Consider the following 22,892-nt stretch of genomic DNA (forward strand, 5'->3'; position numbering starts at 1 on the left):
CAAAAATTGTAGGTTTCTCACCAGAAACAGCTATGGCAGCTACCAATAATATAGCTCCACGTGTAGCCATTTTCTTGTTTCTATTTTGTTCTTCATTTGCAGCTGCTGCAAAACATGTCTATGAATCTAAGCCTTTCAATCGCACTGATTTTCCACCTGGTTTTCTTTTTGGAGCTGCTTCTTCTGCTTATCAAGTATTTATTTATTTATTTTTTCTATAATTATTTATTATTACTAATTAATTATTTAATATTGTATATAATATTTATTTAATGATGGAAATATATATTATTCACTATACAGTTTGAAGGTGCTGTTACTGAAGGTGGGAAAGGACCAAGTATTTGGGATACTTTCACTCACCAATTTCCAGGTTTCCTCTCTCTCTCTCTCTCTCTCTCTCTCTCTCTCTCTCTCTCTCTCTCTCTCTCTCTCTCTCTCTCTCTCTCTCTCTCTCTCTCTCTCTCTCTCTCTCTCTCTCTCTCTCTCTCTCTCTCTCTCTCTCTCTCTCTCTCTCTCTCTCTCTAGCTAATTCATGCTACTCTAATTATAACTTTATACGTCTGCCATTTTATTTAAAATAATTGAATTAGGTTTAAGCATTTAATTATTCATACACTAAAAATGTGACCTATTTATATTATATATATTTATAGATTTTTCGAGCAATCATAAGATTTATTAAGAAAAATATTGTTGGTGACAGACTGTATGTATCACATTTCAGACTTGAAAATTCATTTTTGTTTTGCTTGTACATTGGACAGCTGCCGCAAGGACCACAATGCAAATATTTATTTTTCTTCAAATTAAAGTAACCACTAATCCATAATCAATGATGATGATATTTGATAAATTTTCCAAAAAATGATAGAAAAAACAAGTATAGGGGGTTCTTGGAACATTTTAACTAAGCTGGGGACTGTTAGAGCAAATAGCTATAATTAATGTGGGGGTTAGAGTGCAAGACCCTCAAAGATTAGGGATATTCAATTTTTACCCCTAAACGTTGAAAATTGTTATTTTTTTCAAAGTTTTATTTACCAGATAAAATAATCTGAATTGATTTGCTATGCCAAATTTACAGAAAAAATAGCTGATCGAAGCAATGGTGACGTGGCTAACGACTTTTATCATCTGTACAAGGTAATTTTTTTTTTCTGTAATTTAATTTTATTATGTTTTAAATTTATTTTATTGTTAATAAATTGTTATTAGATTAGTATTAGCTCTAGGGGTGTAAATAAGTCGAGTTCAAGCCAATCGAGCTCGTCAGATTTCTCGAGCTCGAGCTCAGCTCATTAATTTTTTTTTTCCTTCTAAATTTTACATAATAGTCAATGGTGGAAGACTTGACATTATACATAGTTTCCATCTATAATAAACTTTTATTTTAGAAATAAATATGTAACAAAAACGTATGGGCAAAATTGTAATTAATAGTCTGAATTTAATTATTTGTTATTTATCAAAATTAATTGCCGCAGGATGATGTGAAATTGCTGAAGGATTTAGGACTGGATGTTTTCCGGATGTCCATTGCTTGGTCACGTGTATTGCCACGTGAGTTACCTCTACAATACTTCGGAAGGGCAAAACAGTCATTTTCAACACACAAATTACTTTAAATTGCTATTGTATATATATTTATTTAAAATCTTCAACTAATTATTAAGTGTGCATATTAATTATAACTAACTGCTAAATAATTATCAGATGGAAAACTAAGTAGAGGAGTGAACAAAGAAGGGATTGCCTTTTACAACAATGTTATTGATGATGCTAAAATGTAGCTCACCTAGGGAAATGAGCTGGGAGAGCAAAGCAGATCAGTAGCTTGACAACTTGATGATCCTGAGGTACCTGCGATCATAGAACACATGAACTAAGCCGGGGGTTGATCCGGCGGAAACCCCTCCGACGCTCAAGTCAGACGTGCTGATCATAGAAATAGTCCAGAGAATACCGTTAGTAGTATTGCTCAGATAATAGGACGTACCTTAATAAAATGAGTAAAACCTCTATTTATATGTCGTTTATTGGGTTGGGTTTGCTTTGTTGGGCTCAAGCCTTACTTAAAGGTGTTTGGGCCTCGGTGATATTAGTCTTCGATATTGGGCTCGTAGCCCATTAGGTAAAGAAATTGTAGGCCCATTGGGTTGGCCCAATTAGGCATATCATTAAGCCCCCCACTCTCGAGTCGATGTGGGGGCCATGTTGTAATGGGTCTCAAATCGTGTCGAGAGTAAAAATTGTAGAAGTCGATCGTTGGCGCATGGCCTAATGGTATGCGAAAACGCGTTGGAGCGTGTGTCGGAGGGGCGTGAATGCGCGTTGGCGCATAGCGCGACAAGGTCGTCGCGATGTAAGTTAATTGAGTCGTCGGTTTTGTCCCGCGACGATGTAGTAGCGAATTATCTCCTCGTGGGAGTTGTCTCGTCGCGGGGTAATAGTGTTGATCGAGTTATCTCCTCGTGGGAGTTGTCTCGCGATAATGTAGTAGCACGGATCAAGTAATCTCCTCGTGGGAGTTGTCTATGGGGTAATAGAGTTGATCGAGTTATGTCCTCGTGGAAGTTGTCTCACGATAATGTAGTAGCACGGAGCTAGTATTCTCCACGTGGGAGTTGTTATTTTTCGACATTGTCGATGTTTTGACGCGTTGCTTATATGTGTTTACATATAGCCTTGTGCGTGATGTACTTGAGGAGGGGATCAGACTCTCAAGATTTTTTTATGGGGGTCGTGCCCCTTGTTAGACCTCGTGGGTCTTAAGTATGTTTGGACCGTGGCCACGTTTTAATGAGGGACCCGTCGAAAACAAGTAGATAAATTTGAGTAATCAAGCTGGCCAGGCTATATAGATTCTCATAATATTTCTAAGTGTTTCTAGGGTTGTAATCGTGCTAACTTGAGCTTGCGATTACATAGTGAGTTTCGGGCGAGTTGTCTCCTCATGGGAGTTGTCTCGCAGCGAAGTTGTAGAATCATTGGATGACGCACGACTGACGAGTGTGCGGATTGATGTCGCTCTGAGTGATTTCTCTCCTCGTGGGAGTTGTCTCGCATCGAGTCTTATTATCGAGTGAGGTGGTTGCACGTGGGAGTTGCCTTGCAACGGATTTGTAGTGTCGAGCGAGTTGACTCCTCGTGGGAGTTATTTCGCTGAGGGTTCGTAGTACCGAGTGAGTTGGCTCCTCGTGGGAGTTGTCTCGCTGCGGGTTCGTAGTACCGAGCGAGTTGGCTCCTTGTGGGAGTTGTCTCGCTGCGGGTTGTAGGACGGAGCGAGTTATCTCCTCGTGAGAGTTGTCTCGCAACGAGTGTGTAGGGCCGAGCGAGTTTGTTCCTCGTGGGAGTTATCTCGCTATGGCGTTGAGACCCGAGGGAGTTGGCTACTCGTGGGAGTTGCCTCGCGACGGGTTATAGGACAGAGCGAGTATTCTCCTCGTGGGAGTTAACTCGCTATGGTTTCGTAGACCCGAGGGAGTTGGCTCCTCGTGGGAGTTGTCTCGCTGCAGGTGGTAGTACTGAGCGAGTTGGCTCCTTGTGGAAGTTGTCTCGCAAGCCCCCCACTCTCGAGACGATGTGGGAGCCAAGTCGAAAGGGGTACCGGATCGTATTGAGAGTAGATCTATGCTGTAGTCTTGCGTTAATCGTTGGCATGGCGTGGAGAAATATTTTTTTTTATTTATCCGTTCGATAGCGAGCGCGATTTGGTAGGCGCGTTGAAGAGTTCGCGCGATTTGGTGGAGCGCGTTGAAATTCTCGCGCGATTTGGTGAAGCGAGGTGAAATCTACGCGCAATTTGGTGGAGAGTACCAAAAGTTGTGCCCAATTAGGTGTGAGCGCGCGCTCCAAGGTGGCCTTGGGAGGCGCGCGCGCGTGCATAGGAGGGCGCGCGCGTGTGATTTTTTTTTATTTATTTTTTTTTTTTTCAGCTGACGCTCGTGCAGTGCACGCGCGCGCGTGCTGTGCACGCGCGCCTCCATGTCTTTTTTTTTTTTTTTTTGCTGAGGTGGCGCGCGGCTCGGCTCGGCTCGGCTCTCACGCGCGTGCGGCTCGGCTCGGGCGCGGCTTGGCTTGGCTGCCCTTCTTTTTTTTTTTTTTTTTTTTTTTTTTGTGAGGTGGCGCGCGGCTCGGCTCTCTCGCGCGCGCGGTTCCGTTCTCTCGCGCGCGCGCGGCTTGGCTCGGCTCGCGCGCGCGGCTCGGGTGGCTCCCTCCTTTTTTCTTTTTTCTTTTTTCTTTCTTCTTCTAATTCTTCTTCTATTACTCTCTTTTTTCTTCGTCGTGTTCTTGTATTTTTTCATCTTCTTTTTTCTTCTCTTTTTTCTTCTTCTTATTTTTTCATCTTCTTCTTTTTTTCTTTTAAATTTCTTCTTTTTTCTTTTCTTCTTCTCATTTTCTTCTTTTTCATGGGTTTCGCGTGCGCGATTTTACCTCCATTTTTTCTTTTTTTTTTTTGGTGGTTGATGTTCACCCTTTGGATGTTCTATTTTTTGAGCAGGGAGATTATCCTCGTTCTTTGAGATGGGATGTGCACCCCCTTGGGGATGTTCTATTTTTTGAGTAGGGAGATTATCCTCGTTCCTTGAGATGGGATGTGCACCCCCTTGGGGATGTTCTATTTTTTTTTTAGGGAGATTATCCTCGTTCCTTGAGGTGGGATGTGAATCCACTTAGGATGATGCCCAACCTTAGGATGGGGATAACTGCCCACTGTAGGATGAGGCGCTCGAGACCTATGGTCTAAGGTGGATGCGCACGGTTGTGCCATTGGTTCGCGCGTGCGCGTTTGACCCTTTTTCTGTTTTTGAAGTAGGGACGTGAAACATTTGATGGGATGTGAAACCCCTTGGGGTTGAAAGGTAAGTGGATGTACCACCCTTGAGATGAGATGCCCAACTTTAGGATGTGATAGCCCCCCATTTAGGATGAGGCAATCACGAACATCTGGGGTGAGATGCCCAACCTTGGCGATATATGGTGCCACTGATTCAGTGGCAGCACGAGTTGAATCTTCCGTGATCATACGCTGAAGGTCTTCTTCGGTTATTTGAACCGTTAGTAGTAAGTAGAAATTGATCATGTTGAGGACCCAGTGGGGCCTCACGAGGAGGAGCGTTGGCTCCTGCTATGACGAATGAAATGTTTTGGGGGCGATGTGAAACCCCAGGGAGTCGATAACCCTTGGCGAACGAAATATTTTGGGGGCAGATGTAAGCCCCCAGGGAGTCGATAACCCTTGGCGAACGAAATATTTTGGGGGCGATGTAAGCCCCCAGGGAGTCGATAACCCTTGGCGAACGAGATATTTTGGGGGCGATGTAAGCCCCCAGGGAGTCGATAACCCTTGGCGAACGAGATATTTTGGGGGCGATGTAAGCCCCCAGGGAGTCGATAACCCTTGGCGAGCGAAATATTTTGGGGGCAGATGTAAGCCCCCAGGGAGTCGATAACCTTTGGCGAGCGAAATATTTTGGGGGCAGATGTAAGCCCCCAGGGAGTCGATGGCGGTGGTGCCACTGGTGGCTCCACATGTGGAGCAGGTGCTGGTACAGCGTTGGGAGCATCTGCTCCCATCTTGGCGATATATTGGGTCACGGCCTCTGTGGCAGCGCGAGTTGAAGCTTCTGCTATCATGCGTTGAAGCGCATCCTCGGTTATTTGAACCATTCGAGGAGCAGGGAGTGATGGATCGGCGAGTGGTGGGTCCCGATGGGGGATCACCTGAACCTCGCGAGGCGAATCCATGGGATGGGGAGGAGGTGGCAAGCCAGAGCCTCCACGAGGTGGGAGGTCGTTAGCTGTGTCATTTTCTCTCCGAGCAGACGCCTCAGGAGGATCTTGTTGGCTACGTGATCTGGTTTGCATCGTTCCCACAGACGGCGCCAAAATGATGATGCTAAAATGTAGCTCACCTAGGGAAATGAGCTGGGAGAGCAAAGCAGATCAGTAGCTTGACAACTTGATGATCCTGAGGTACCTGCGATCATAGAACACATGAACTAAGCCGGGGGTTGATCCGGCGGAAACCCCTCCGACGCTCAAGTCAGACGTGCTGATCATAGAAATAGTCCAGAGAATACCGTTAGTAGTATTGCTCAGATAATAGGACGTACCTTAATAAAATGAGTAAAACCTCTATTTATATGTCGTTTATTGGGTTGGGTTTGCTTTGTTGGGCTCAAGCCTTACTTAAAGGTGTTTGGGCCTCGGTGATATTAGTCTTCGATATTGGGCTCGTAGCCCATTAGGTAAAGAAATTGTAGGCCCATTGGGTTGGCCCAATTAGGCATATCAGTTATCAATGAACTCCTTGCAAATGGTGAATATATATATATATATATATATATATATATATATATATATATATATATATATATATATATATATATATATATATATATATATATATATATATAATTTATTCAATTAATCTACATATTTATTAAATAATCTATTCAATTATTTTTTTTTACTACTTTAATTTTATTTTATATATTTAATTTTGTAACTTGATTTAATTCATAGGGATAACACCATTTGTGACACTATTTCATTGGGACCTCCCTCAAGCACTAGAGGATGAATATAGAGGCTTCCTAAGTCCTCTAATTGTGTAAGTAATTTAATTATACCTAAATTAATATTTAATTTTTTATTTTCTTAATTCGTGCCGTCTTCGGGATCATCATAATAACATATGTTAATAATTCGTGTGCAGGGACGATTATCTGGATTTCGTGGAACTTTGCTTTAAGAATTTCGGAGACCGCGTTAAGAATTGGATCACATTCAACGAGCCGTTTGTGTTCACAAACGGGGGCTACGATGGGGGATTCCTCGGGACTCTAGCCCCCGGTCGGTGCTCGTCGTGGGGCAATTGCCCCCAGGGCGACGCAGCGAAAGAGCCCTATTTTGTTGCTCATCATATTCTCATTAGCCATGCTGCAGCTGTTAAATTATATAGAACAAAATACAAGGTATATATATATATATATATATATATATATATATATATATATATATATATATATATATATATATATATATATATATATATATATATATAAATTATAAAAATAATAAAGAATGTTATTTTCTCCCTAGAATTTTTTTTTATGAGGTCATAGATAAAAATATTATTGGTTATGTTGTTATATAGCCAACTCAAAAGGGTCAAATCGGGATAACGATAGTGACTCATTGGTTCGTACCGTATTCGAACAGCAGACTCGATGTTATAGCAGCACAACGAGCCCTCGATTTCGTTTTTGGGTGGTAAGTATAATCTATATGCATTTTATTCACTAATACAATCTATATTTTGTTTTTGTTTTAAATTTAAATGTGGGTTAATAATCTTTTTTTATTATAATTTTGGAAGGTTTATTCATCCAGTAGTATACGGAGAATATCCAAAAACAATGAGACCGATTGCTGGTAGTCGATTGCCACGATTTACGACGGAGCAAAGTGCGTTATTGAAGGGATCGTATGATTTTATAGGACTGAATTATTATACCGGGAACTATGCAGCTCATATTCTAACTCGCAACGGAAACGTTAGCAGCACTTCCGATCAAATGGTTCGTCTCTCAAGTAAGTTTTCGAAAAAAGAAAAAATAAATCCACAAATTTGATTACAATAGTTAAAAGATTAAATCTTATAAAATTCATGTAATTTTTTCTTAATTCTTTGGCAGCTGATATCAATGGTGTGCAGATCGGGGACCCAGTAAGTCGTCATCGGAAAAAAAGACCCGAATTTATTATATATAATTTTTTATGGTATCTTTAATTTTTATTGATAATGTAATTTCTCGATAAAACGAAATTTTCAGACCGGAGTTAGCATATTTTATAGCTACCCGAAAGGACTTCACGATCTTCTAGTCTACACGAAGGAGAAATACAACAACCCTCCGATTTACATTACCGAAAACGGTATGTTTATAAGATTTATTTGTTTAATATAAATTTGTTTTCGAATTTAATTTATATTATTTTTTTAGGTCTCGGCGACGAGAACAATGACACCATGGAACACCTCACTCAAGATCCACAACGAATCGATTTCTACAATCGTCATCTCCATGCTATTCGGAAAGCAATTGCGTAAGTATATTTAACTATAAAATTATATTAAATACTAATACAATTTTCTCACAAATCTAAAATTATACAATGTTATTAATTTATCGAGGTTCGACTTTAATTTGTGATTACAGGGAAGGTGTAAATGTGAAGGGATTTATTGCATGGTCATTTTTGGATAATTTCGAATGGGCCTCGGGATATACACAACGGTTCGGGCTTGTCTACGTGGATTACAAAAACGGGCTCAAAAGAATTCCCAAGAAATCGGCACTTTGGTTTAAGAAGTGCATCCAAAAAATTAAATAAGCGCTAGTTGTAAACGCGCTTTTATTTAACTCTGTTAAGTAAATTACCGGCGTGACCCTTTAATTTGCTGGTAATAAATAAATGTTATGGTGTAGTTCTTTTGGTAATAAATTACTCTTTTCGTTCTTCATTAATTGTCGGTTTTTGGTTTTGCACAAGTATTAATAATTTCAAAATTGTGTCTTGATTTTTAAGAAAAATACATTTAAACTAACCTTGATTATTTAATATTTTTTTGATATGCATGAATCCTGTTAATCTATTTTTGATTTAGTATTTATAGAGCAACAATTTTAGTTGGCTGCACATAAGTTTTTTTGGGAATATTACCAAAATCCACCTGAACTAAGGTTTAATTATTAAAAAGATCCCTCAAATTTTCATAATTATCAGAAAAAAACACTTTTGAGAATAACTGGCCATATTTCTTAAAACAAATTTTGTAATGGTATATAAAGTACCCTCAAGATAGATAAAATTAAGAAAAATCACATAATTACCAAAACCAATAATTAAAATCCCTATTGTTTGTTTCAATCTAACAACGTCCCCTTAGAATTATTTTGTCGAGGAGACAAGTTTTATTTTCCGCTAGCTAGCTAGAATTATTTACATCCCCTCTAGTGCAATTACTCGTGCCGTCGTGCGAGTTTGTACTTATTATATATGTTGTGTCTGCAAAAACTTATTTAAAAATAAAAGTTATGCTTGTAAATTAAGTTAATTTTAAGTATTCATTTTTTAATTTGCTAAAAAAATAACTTAAATAGAAAAGACACAAACATTAATGTTTTACATATTATAGCTTAAAATTGGTATTTTTAAGAGAAATAAAATCAAAAGTTTATTTTCCAAAGACATAAAAATAGATTATATAAGATCATAATATGTTTGTAAAAGCTATTGTAAACGCCATCACTCGTCTATTTGGGTTGCCTTATAAGCTACTTAATTTGCTTGATAGATTTTTCTTTTGTTGTCTTTCTTTCTATTTTTATTGTCAATTTGTAGTTGCTTGCTTTGTAATAATTGGTGTGCATTGTCATATATTTGAAAATTTTGTGATTGGTATACTATATTATATTATATATAAGACCATATGATTTTTAAAAAATATGCATTCTTTGATGGCATTGGTAATTGATAAGCGTTGACTATTATTTTGAAATGTCAACTTGATTTGATCTCAAATCTCAAGACGGTCTTTTATAAATGTAATCATGTGGAATTGTGGAAGGTTATATTTAAATGCCCTCATGGATTGCATAATGACTAGGACCCGTAATTTTGAGCGGGGTAATCGAAGCACGATTGTTCGACTCGATTATACTTGAGTTGAGTCTAATTGTCAGTGAGTTGGGATGATTTTGAGTCATTTTATTAAATTCGACTATTTATGAATCAGTCTGAGTTTACTATAACTCAACCCGAATAATGTCTGCCCGATTAAGTTAATAAGTAAATAGATAATATATTTATTTGTTTACTAATATGGTTCAATATACAGGTTATAAGTTACAACCGTAATAGACAATCTAATTTTGAAACAAGATCGGCTGCAAATTATGTAATTTGTATTGCTTGATATAAGCTCGAGATAAACTCGAAGCCCAAAAAATATATAAGCCGTACTTTAGTCAGCACAAACTCGACTCACATGGCCCGATTACCAGCTCCAATAGTAATAATATAGATATATGTATATTTAATTTGGGTATACACGCGTATAGATTTATATATTTTACACACACTTGCATTTATATTTATTTTTATTATTGTGAGTTAAATGAAAAATAAAAAAAAAATGTAAGTGTATATTATATCATGAATAGATCATGATATTATATTATTTAATTAAATTTGATTTGAGACGCCGGCGTCGTAACTTTACATTAATATTCTCGAATTAGGTGGTGTTTGAAAAAAAAAATTGACTGGTGGAATTTAGAATTATTATTTATCTTTAAAAGTTGTGGATGTTCTCAAATGTGATCAATAATCAACTTTAAGCATTGAATTTATAATTTATATATTTTTGCAAAATAGACATTAATTTTCAAACTATTTTTGTAATATATCTCAAATGTGCTTATATATATTAAAAATGGGATTGGATTAAAATATGGGATTATTTTCTAGACCCCTCACTTCCAAATTATACAAAACTAACTACCAAGTGGATTACACCCTAGGGGAAACCCCCTTCATTTCGAAAATATTTTGATATACCCCCCTGGGCCACCATGAAGTTCCTATAATACCATTTTAAAATCAGTTTTAAACCCTAGTCACTTACATTTCGGTCTCTCTCTTCTTCTCCCAGATTCAAAATCCTGCATACACAAACCTCCCACCGGCGAAATTGCTTCCTGGAGTCATAACTCTCTCTCCGGTGGTCGGAATTCGATGGTTTAACTACCGTTGGATTCCTCTCGTCGAGCTCTTTCTTTTGGTGGTGATTTCATTCAGTTTGGAGAGCAGATCTGTTTCTGCAATTTTTTTTTCATTCGACGACGGTGATCTTGCCGGAGGTGTATTTTGTGTTCCACCACTCGAAATTTGACGGGCTACCAACCGTTGGATTCATCTCGTCGAGATCTATACTTTGATGGTAATTTCGTGTTTTTTATGTTCTCAGATTTATTTCTATAAATTTTTACATTTGTGGGTGCGCGGAACCGTGGGTGGTTATTAGCAGCGCCTAGGGTTTTGGTAGGAGGCGAGGGGGTGAGAGTCACTCTTTGTTTTGATTTAAAGTATGTAGAATTTCCCAACAATAACCTCTCTTTCTCTATCTCTCGATCTCTTAGCGTTTGTTGATTTTTGAGTGTCTTGATGTTTCTTCAAATTTTGTTGATTTGCACTAAAGTGATTTTTTTTTTATTTTGCAATTGCAGCTTAATGAAGCCATTGATCCTTTCCTTGAAGGTGTCAAAAATTTAGTTGAAGTTACATGTCAAGCAGTGTTCAACAAACTGTATACATTATTATACATTAGTATACATTACTGTACATACTAGTACTACACCCGTGCGATGCACGGGGTATTCATCGTAAAACAAATGTTTAATAATAAAAAGGTTCTCAAAATAGTAAGATTAATTGTTGATATGTAATACAAAGAAGTAGAAAATATTAAAAAAAAAAAAAAACTAATTTGTATGGTGTAAAAGATGAAATAAGTCGAAATAAAAGAAAAAACTAAACATCGAATGTTTTAATTTCCGCATAAAAAGAATAGATATATCGTTGGTCCCAAACTTGTATAACCATAAGGACTTATCTCTGTTCAAAACTTGAATTTGATCCATATAATCGGTCTTATTGTGTTTGATACCAACCGCCCTAAATGCATGTAACCCATCCAATACAGTGCATTGACCTGCATATTTTGTACAATGATCATACGGAATAAGTAAAACGTTATCGAAGCAATACCAATATAAAATTTTAAGGACATAAAACTATTCTAACAAATTACCTTCATGAAAAATATTAAGTGGAGTCTATATAAGTAATAACAAAACATATAAGTAATAGAATAAAGGCCATTATTTAATATTATATAAAATTTTATATAATTATCATCATATACATTAAAAAAAATTCTTATATACAAAATTATTAGTAATGTTGGTCGTATCGCCAGATTCCGAGTTGACCATAATCTTAATGTCACTCGACTCTTAACTCTCGAGAATGCGACATAGAACTGTTCGTGGTCAAGTACAACCCTACATGAGAAAGAGTATGTCATTGACTTTTATTGATTGTTGTTGCAAAGGAGACCATATGCGGAAATTGACGTCACTGTAATTTAATAAGTCAATGCAAAGTTGGACGGTATCAAAGTCATTTGAGGAATGAGCACCATATCGCCAACATGTTTACCATAAATGATCTTGCAGTTAAGAATGTGTTTTCCCATATTAATAACCTGAAGTCTGGTTCCATTGGAAAATCCTCTGGCCAAATCAATAGTTATGATGAGCATCGGGAACACATATTTTTAATGTCAACTTATGCGTTGGAATTTCAGAGCATGATATGGTGTTGAGAAACTCGGTGAAATATATCTATATGTTGACATCTGATAATAACTCCTCCTTGCACATACTATCGGAGCTGAAATAAATCTTCTTCTCTCTCCAGTTATGATCGACAAAAAATGATCATTCTCAAAACCGACATTTTCATTAGTCGGTGCAAGAATTGCCCAGCCCTCGAAATACTCAGGAGTGAACAGGTTGCTCATCAGATCGGGATAAACAAACTCGATAAGATCCAAAACAGGATCTGCATATAACAAATCAACATGTCATTGGGGATTTCAATTGTAGCATCACCATCATTGACCTCGCCAGCATCGCCTTTGCTATCCACTCCGCAAATTCTCTTATTTCATCTGCATTGGCGAAAGAGAAGGACGAAAGAGAAGGACGACTAAAGTCTCATGTTATTGTTCAACTTCATAACCTTACATTGTCTCAACAACGGTGTTGAGTTGATTGTACAATGAACATTGTCTTGTCTTGATGCTTTCAACACAACTGGCAGAATTTGCCGAAAATTCTCTTTAAGTACGACAACCTTGCCTAAGAATGGGATCTCTTAATCAAGTATCGATTTCACTGTCTTGTCAAGTGCTTCTAAACAGTACATGTGTTTTATCGATGCCTCATCCCATATGATTAACTTTGCTTTAGACAACAATTCTGCCTGTGAACTTTGTTGTTTAAGCTTTATGTGGAGCTCTCATATACAATTATTGGCAGTCCAAACTCGAATGCGCAATTCTGCCACCGGAAAGTAGATGCGAGCAATGCCACTGAGATGTACGGGGATATTCATCATGAGAGCAATTTTTTATTAGAAAAAATGTCTCGAAATAGTATGAACAAAAATTGATATACTGTACAAAGAAGTAGAAACAGTATACAAAAATTGATCATGTTTGGTTTTAATAATTAAATAAGATAAAATAATTTAAAAAAAATATATCAACAAATGGGATTCCGTATAACAAAAGGCGAGTATACATCCTTGGTCCCAACATACACAAATTAATTATTAAAATTTCAATACAGTGCAAATCAACCTACTAATACAGAATAATCAAGTATATAAGAAATAAAAATAAACATTGTTATTTAATATTATATTTTTATAATCACCTTCATATTCACTGAAAACTTTCTGCTAGACAACATTGCTAGTAAAATTAATCATTTGATTTCAACTTTATGAATATTTTTATGTCACCTCTATTCTTAACTTTCGATATTGTGACATATAATTGTCAATGCCACATGTAATACTTACATTAGTCCTATTATTATTGCTATTGCCCTTGTTGTTGTTGCTATTGCATTTGTTGTTGTTAATGAGGTTGTTGTTGTTGGTGTTATTATAGTTGTTGTTGTTGCTATTGCATTTGTTGTTGTTAATGAGGTTGTTGTTGTTGGTGTTATTATAGTGTTGCTTTCGCTATTGCTATTTCTAATGCAAACGCTACAGCTAATATGCTAATGCTAATGCAAATCGTTATATTAATGCTAATGTTAATACTAATGCTAATGTTAATGATAATAGCAATACTGTATTCATATTAATATTAATTAATAATAATATTAATGTTAATACCACTACTAATAGTAATATTAATACTAATAATACTAATACTAAAGAAATTCCCACCCTGCCCCAGCCATAGAAATCCTCATCCCGTCAAAATCCCCGAACTTTATAAAAATAATCCCCATACCCGCCCCATTAAACTCTTACGGGTACCGGGGCGGGTACCAATCCCCAACTATTTTTTTTAAATAAATATGCAGTCTATTTACAATTTAAAGGCTTATTTCAACAAACAAACCAATATTTAATTATATTACTATCATTTAATTATTTGTATTTAATATAATAATTAATAAATATATATTACATATATAGATAATGCGGGGCGGGTACAGGGGCGGGTATAGGCAAACCCGTCCCCGTACCCATTACTCGGTCAAAAAAGAAATTAATCCCCATACCCGTCCAATTTATTTTAGGGGCAGGTCAAATTGCCATCCCTGCAGCTAATACAAATACTAATATTAATACTACTAATAATAATATTAATTAATGTTAATACTAATATACTAATGATAATAGTAATGCTAATACCAATATTAATACTAATACTAATGGTAATACTAATATTAATACTAATGTTAATCCTAATACTAATATTAATATTTATACTAATGCTAATATTAATACATTAATGCTAATTGTAATGGTAATGCTTAAGCTAATGATAATACTAATACTAATGCTAATTATACTTCTAATAATTTTAATTCTAATACTAATCCTAATGATAATGCTTATACTGACAAATTGTTCATCGTACATAACTCACTAAACAATAACTTAAAAAATGAAACGAATTATTGAGTTATAATAAATTATTGTTTATCTATTTTATAAATCTTGTGTGCAGTGAAGGCGATAAAATTAATATTTTGAAAATAATTATCCACATTTAAGTGGATTTAGGTTAGTCAAAACAATTAAAATCATTCAACACGCATAACAACCAAATAATAACATAAAATATGAAAATAATTATTTACAAATTATAGTTGTCATTATATATCCATAGATTAAATATTTTATCTACTAATAGTAACGAAGTAAATATTTAAAAAAATATTTATTAACATTTAAGTGTTTATGTTTGTCAGAGCAAATTAAATCGTTCAATACACATAATTCACCTAGCAACAACTTAAAAAAGGAAATCATTAATATTAATACTAATTCCAGTCCTAATACTAATATTAATACTTATATTAATGCTAATTGTAGTGGTTGCTAAAGCTGATGTTAATACTAATGCTAATTATACTCCTAATAATTCTTATTCTAATACTAATCCTAGTGATACTGTTAATGCCGGCAAATTGTTCACCGTATATAATTCACCAAACAATAACTTAAAAAATGAAATGAATTATTGAATTATAATAAATTATCGTTTATCTATTTTATAAATCTTGTGAGTAGTGATGGTAATGAAATTGATATTTTGAAAATACTTATCCACATTTACGTGGGTTTAGGTTAGTCAAAATAATTAAAATCATTCAACGTCCATAATAACCGAAAAATAACATAAAAATTAAAATAATTATTTACAAATTATAATTATCATTTATCTATCTATTAAATGTTTTATCTACTAATGGTAACGAATAAATATTTTAAAAATTATTTATCAATATTTAAGTGAATTTAAGGACATGTTTCACATAACAATAACTTTTTTTTTTAAAAGGAAACAATTAATACTGATACTAACAATAATGCTAATCTTATTTCTAATATTATTATTTATACTAATGCTTATAGCCTTATACACGAATACACTAATACTAATTGTAATGGTAATGCTAAAGCTAATGCTAATACTAATACTAATGATTATCATATTCCTAATAATTATAATTCTAATATTAATCCTAATGATATGCGAACGCTGACAAATTGGTCATCCTACATAATTCACCAAACAATAACTTCAAAAATAAAACGCATCATTGAGTTATAATAAATTATCGTTTATCCATTTAATAAATCTTGTGTGTAGTGATGGTAATGAAATCGATATTTTGAAATTAATTATCCACTTTTAAGTGGGTTTAGGTTCGTTAAACAATTAAAATCATTCAACGCACATAATAAACGCACAAAATAACCAAATAATAACATAAAAAATGTAAATAATTATTTACATATTATAATCGTCATTTATCCATATATTAAGTATTTTATCTACTAATGGTAACGAAATAAATATCTTAAAAATTATTTTGCAATTGCAGCTTAATGAAGACATTGATCATTTCCTTGAAGGTGTCAAAAATTTGGTTGAAGTTACATGTCTGTTCAACAAACTGCAAACATTATTATACATTACTATACATTACTATACATATAGTAACATGTAGTTACTTATGCATATATTTGTGTATTTTCGATTTGTATTTTATTGGTTCTGAGGTGATTTATAATAAACATATTGAATTTTGCAAATTTTTGTTGGGGTTTATGAATTTCTTTTCTATAAGCCAATATTCGTGTGTGTATACAATTGGTCGACCAAAAATATGGGGAAAAAGGACGAACATAACTACGAATTAGTATATGTACCATAGTTACATGTAGTTATTTTCAGTAAAGTAAATATATTGTTTTGAAAATTAACAAATTAACAAAAATTATATATATATATATATATATATATATATATATATATATATATATATATATATATATATATATATATATATATATAATAACAAACATGTTTATTATTATTAAAAAAATAATAATAATAATTAATAAATCAGCGAAAATGATAAATGCAGGACCAGAATGTTGAATGCAGTTTGGCCGAATAATTGCATATAAGGGTAGCATAGTACTTTCACTTCTTCTGAGATATGTCAACGGATGATTTGGACTTGTAAAATAACCCATTAAAATATACACAATTATCTAATACAGCTTTAAGCCCAAAAAAATTGCTTTAAAATACTTTTGATATTATAGTTAAATTTGTTATAATATCGAAAGTATCATGATAAATTGAATTCGTGTATTATTCTCTGATCATAGATGTATTTATTTATAATACCACATATGTCTACTTACGATATAACTTGAACTACTAATCTAAATGTAACTCGATAATAATAACAAATTCCTAAATAAATTATATATATATATATATATATATATATATATATATATATATATATATATATATATATATATATATATATATATATATATATATATATATCTTTACAAATAAGCCCATCAATGGGTACTTATTTATAAAGAGATCAAGACAAAAAACTCATTTACCAATAAGTCCACATATGGTCCAGATTTTTGTAAAGGACTAAAATAACCCCTTATACTTTAATATGCTCCAATTTCATCTTTAACTTTATTTAACCTCAATTTGACCCCAAATTTCACAAATTATTCAATTTTGACCCAAAACTTTTTTTTTCAATTTTTTTTTTTCAAAAACTTTTGTTTTTCCGCCGGATTCCGGCGGTCAACGGCGGTCTCCGGCGTTGACTTTTTATTTTTTTTTCCTTCCGGATTTTTTCGCCGGTTTCCGGCGTTGACTTTTTCGATTATTTTTTTTTCTTCTTTTCTTTCTTTCTGTAACCTTTTTTTTTCGTTTAAACAGCAATATTGCTGTGATTGACAGTAATATTAACTATATTACTGTTAAACACGGTAAAATTAAACTAAACTACTGTTTAACACTGTAATATTGCTATATTAATCTCTAGCACAGTAATATTAACACAACAAAACTCATTATTATTTTGTAATAGAGTAATATTACTATGTTGACCGTTCAACAAATGTAAACATAAACATAATAAAAAACCAAAAGAATTAATATTACTGTGAGTGACAGTAATATTACTATAACAACATAATATTACCGTCAACCACAGTAATATTACAATAATAGACAGTAATGTTATTACGTTACTCCATGAATAACACAAACAAACAAAAAATCCAAACAAAATAATAATATTGATGTGGTTGACAACAATATTACTATAACAACAGTAATATTACCGTCAACCACAGTAATATTATTGTGTTTACAGTAATATTACAATAATAGACGGTAATATTATTATGTTACTCCGTGAATAAGTTAAACAAAACAAAAAACCCAAAAAAATAATAATATTGATGTTGTTGACAGTAATATTATTGTGTTTACAGTTATTTTACTGTCAACGACAATAATATAATTACGTTGACTTGTCAACAAATCAAACAAAATAAAAAAAAAACAAAAAAAAAATTAATAATATTACATTAATTTACTGTCAACGGCAGCACAATTACATAAATGTGTTGTCAACGGCAGTACAATTACGTTAATTTACTGTCATTGACAGTATAATTACGTTAATTTACTATCAGTAACAGCACAATTACGGTCAACGTTTAGCGGCGGACGTAAAAAAAAACCAAAAAAAAACTCAAAAAAACACTAAAGAAAAATCAACGCCGGAGACCGGCGAAAAAATCCGGAAGAAAAGAAAAGAAAAAAGCAAAAAAAAAAAAAAAAAAAAAAAAGTCAACGTCGGAGACCGCCGTTGACCGCCGGAAACCGGCGAAAAAATCCGAAAGAAAAAAAAATTGAAAAGTCAACGACGGAATCCGGCGGCAAATTTTTTTTAAAAAAACAATGTTTGAGAAAAAAAAATTGGGTCAAAATTGAATAATATGTGAAATTTGGGGTCAAATTGGGATTAAATTAAAGTTACAAGATGAAATTGGAGCATATTAAAGTATGCTCCAAAAAAAAGTCAAAATTGAATTTTTGTGGTCAAAATTGAATTTTTGTGGTCAAAATTGAATTTTTGTGGACAAAATTGATTAAATTGGGGTTACAATTAAGAATTGTGTATAAATGGTTCAGGGTAATATTGGGATATACATGAGTGTTTCCTTTATTTATAATAAACTAGTAACTCACTCGTGCGATGCACGGAGATTAATTAAAAAATAAAAATGAGTTAATGTAGAAAATCAATCGAGAAAAAATATGTAGAAAATGTAAAGAATACAATTGAACAAAAAAAAATAACAAATTCGTATCTTAATTTATCAATAAAAAACCACCTTTAAAAAAATAAACTGACAATGTTCTAAACACCATCCACGTTGAAGTGTAACAAATAACTCAGAGACTGAAATTAAAGCAATGCACCGGTCTTACACATGAATCTGAATGTTGTTAAAGAAGACCATGAAACTACAATTAGATTTACGATCAAAGGACGAATAACCTGTTATTTTTCATCAATTTCAATATATATATATATATATATATATATATATATATATATGTGTGTGTGTGTGTGTGTGTGTGTGTGTGTGTGTGTGTGTGTGAGCATATCGAAAAAAAATATTCGATTATTCAAGTGGAAATATATTACATGTTGCGAAAAAAATTGAACACGCATAGAGTGTACACGTTGAAATAATAAAGAAATATGAACATATTATCGATAAATGATGTTTATCAATGTGTACATTAATATTCTTTGGAATACTCACCGGATTCGCCCTTGATGAAAATCTTTATTCCAAATCTACTCTTCACTCGAGACAACGCTACGTACAATTGACTGTGAATGAAAACGGGCCTTGAAAGGTACAATCCAACGTGTGAGATAGTTTGACCTTAACTTTTGTTGATTGTCATGGCAAATGAAATAATCACTGGATTTGTCGTCTTTGAAATTTAACTGGCAATGTGGTAATTATAATCATAATCCTAACGCTAATCCTAATTATACTTATAATCCTAATCATACTCATAACCCTGTGGTAATTATCCTTTAACAATATGAGTTAGTGAACTTTGATGTTAGATTGTTTTTGCATGTTAAGATTTCGGTTATTTCTATGTTTTTATGACTAAATGATTTTGTGAAACTTTATGTGTATTTTCTATGTGCTCCTATGTGCTCTTGCTTGCTTATGTGAATCATTGGGTGTGAGGATGAGAGAAAGGTAAGTAGAAATGGTGCATGGGTGGGTGCATTAAGTGTCATGAATTTTTAAAAAAGATAAAACTATGTTGGAAAGTCTTTCGAGGTTACGGTAAATTTCTCGGGTACGGCGAGCCGGTACCGTAGGGCCTAGGGGTGGTTTGATCCCACGTAGTTAGTCATGGTTCGAATTATATGGGGTTATTTACCGGTAACTTAGATTGACTCTTCCGAGGGATTCCCGACAATTTTTCATGTCATGCATGTTGCATTATGGTGTTGTTGATATAGGTGGGAAAATCTCACTTTATGGTCTTGGGATCGTAGGGTTATAAAGGTGGGAAATTCCTTCTATAATCTTCAATATGTGTCATAGCATAGGGTTATAAAGGTGGGATATTCTCACTCTATGGTCTTGGGATCATAGGGTTATAAAGGTGGGAATTATCTCACTCTATGCGTGTGGCAATTATGTGAATGAAGAACGCCGACGAAAAAGGGAAGTATATGATTGTTTTACTTCATGTTGTATGTTCATATAGATATATGTACGAATATATATATATATATATATATATATATATATATATATATATATATATATATATATATATATATATATATATATATATATATATAGATATATGTATGCTCTATGTGCTATGTGTATTCGATATTACTTCAAGATTCTCATTGAGTCCTCAAAGACTCATATAGGTGTTGTATGTTTGTAGGTATACCCGATTTAGGGCCCGAGGGGTGAAGTTGGGAATCGAGCTCGAGAATCGGAAGGAGATCGTATGGAGGGGTTGTGGATAGTGTTGGCTCTCAATTTAGTTATGTGGTTTTATTCGTATAATATGCTTGTAAAAACTTTTGATACGGTCTTAGGTATTTTCTACCGTTCGCTTCCTCCGATCGATGGGAATTATTAAACAACGACGTGTGTAATAGTAATTAGGATTACCCTATTTTGGATAATTAATCGGTAATCCGTAGCCTTTTGTAAGCGAAAGCAAATTTTCACTATTTATATGCATGCATGCTTTCGACTAGTAATTTCTTCGTGTTTTGTATCCATGTTCAAAAATTATTTTCATATAGGTGCTCTGCTTATAAAATCATGAAATTTTAGGAGTCTCTGCATCTCTATGTTCTCATCATACTGATAGGTCTTGTGAATGATTTGGGTAAGTATTTATTTAGTTATGATTTATTTCTCACTACTGCATTGAAATAGGGTCATTCGGGTGTTTTCTGGTATAACTGGAGTTTTACTCACTCAAATGCCTTGTTTCTACTTGGAAAATGTTTTAAACTTATTTTTCTGCCTTGGGCTAAAATTTGGTAGTTTTTGGGTCAGTGAGGAATTTATTGTGAATTTTTCAAAACTCCCTCCCCTGTTTTGGATTTTAAACCGAGTGACTGTGCCATTTTATTTATTTCTCCTAAATGGCCATGCATATTTCAAAACTGTTTTAACTGAGTGATCTAGACTCGTGTTAGATGGTATGCTATTATTTTGGGGTCATTTGCATGAGTAGTTTAAGAGGAATTAATTTTTAAAGCTTCTGCATTGAATCTGTCCGCATTTGCATTAAGTCCATCAGGCCTAGTTAATTTCTAGTCTTGCATTTAGCATGCATTGGTGTTAATTGATCGATTAGGGTTTAGCAAGTTGTGCCCTCTCTCCACAAAAAATCATGTTTTCAAAAGTCTTCCGCTGAGATTACATAATAAGGGTAATCGAGAGAGGGGTGTCACAGAATCCATAAGAGGTCTAGTGTCCTTGAACTATCCCGAGAACGAGATCCGAACGATCCTCCATACGGCTTCCTAGCCTTTGTCCAAATTCTTCTTTCTTGGATCAAATAATAAGCCCAATTTATTTGGTCTTTATTTTCGAAAATTAGCCCTTTATAAAATGATAATTTATTTTTGAAAATAAGTCCTTTTTACTTGAAAATTATTTCAAAAGGGTCAGCTGAGATTTGAAAGAAAATATCCGTGAGATTTTGGAAGCAAAAGGTTTTTCGATATTCAAGATCTTCTATCTTTGGAAAATAGTTTAATATTCAAAATTATTTGAATTGTTTGAAAATCGTTTTTTCATTGATTTAAACTGATTGAGAATCATATTTTTGGACTTGGAAGATTTTAAATCAATCCTCAATCAAAGATTCAAAAATATATAAGCTGTCCGGAAGTTAGCCCGGAAGTTGCTGAAGCTGGCTGGAAGATGTTTTGCTGAAAATCGTTTTTGAAGGAAGAACACTCCTTTTGAGTTTCAAAATTCAAATGCTTACCATATTCAAGTGATTTAATTGATCTCAATCAGCTGGAGATCAATCACACTCATCATCTAATCAATCAAGAGATTAAAGATTGATTATTTCCTTTCTAGAGATGAAGAGCTTCACCTATAAATAGTTGACCATTCATTCAAGCTTATTCATTCCAAGCCAATTTCGAAAAGAGCTTATAGAGAGTCATTTATTTATTAGGAAATTCGAAATTCTCCTCTTGCTTATCACTTGTTTCATTATATATATTGACAGGGATTTTGTAAAGCTCTTAGAGAGCATTTCTTTGTTGTGAGGTTTTTGTTGAGTGCGAAAGAGTTAGTCTCTTGTAAGCACGTATTGATAAAGTGTGAAAGAGTGAGTCTCTTGTAAGCACGTCGTTGGTGCGAAAGTCGTTAGAGTCTTGTAAGCACATCTTTTTCGTGTGGAGGATCCAAGGATCTTGGAGGCACGTGGAATAAAAGTTCGAGGGCCTAGAAGAGTGGAGTAGGGGAATTTCTCCGAACCACTATAAATTCGGTGTCATTTACTTTACGCACTTTATTTTATCGTATTCAAATCTCCGTACTCATATATTCTT

At 33.9% G+C, this 22,892-nt stretch overlaps 1 protein-coding gene across 1 annotated transcript; it reads left to right on the forward strand.

The window, feature by feature from the left end:
* On the forward strand, positions 1–8,540 carry LOC105964723 (beta-glucosidase 12). The gene is made up of 15 exons (XM_088812732.1): positions 1–194; positions 304–373; positions 1,088–1,146; positions 1,488–1,563; positions 1,717–1,789; positions 2,975–3,036; positions 6,293–6,325; positions 6,532–6,619; positions 6,725–6,983; positions 7,166–7,281; positions 7,388–7,602; positions 7,707–7,738; positions 7,845–7,947; positions 8,016–8,118; positions 8,232–8,540. The coding sequence occupies exons 1-15, from the start codon at positions 33–35 to the stop codon at positions 8,404–8,406; spliced, it is 1,626 nt and encodes a 541-aa protein (XP_088668858.1). The 5' UTR covers positions 1–32; the 3' UTR covers positions 8,407–8,540.
* The last annotated feature ends 14,352 nt before the right edge of the window (positions 8,541–22,892 follow it).

The sequence above is a fragment of the Erythranthe guttata genome, chromosome 14, assembly GCF_056151865.1.
Source record: "Erythranthe guttata isolate IM_541 chromosome 14, IM_541, whole genome shotgun sequence".
NCBI classification, from domain to species: Eukaryota; Viridiplantae; Streptophyta; class Magnoliopsida; order Lamiales; family Phrymaceae; genus Erythranthe; species Erythranthe guttata.

Excerpts from the sequence above, each read along its gene's own strand:
- LOC105964723 (XM_088812732.1), top strand. The coding sequence starts at position 33 with ATGGCAGCTACCAATAATATAGCTCCACGTGTAGCCATTTTCTTGTTT. Across the intron at positions 1,564-1,716 it reads TTGGTCACGTGTATTGCCAC|ATGGAAAACTAAGTAGAGGA; the intron begins GTGAGTTACCTC and ends AATAATTATCAG. Across the intron at positions 3,037-6,292 it reads GCGGATTGATGTCGCTCTGA|GCATATCAGTTATCAATGAA; the intron begins GTGATTTCTCTC and ends TGGCCCAATTAG.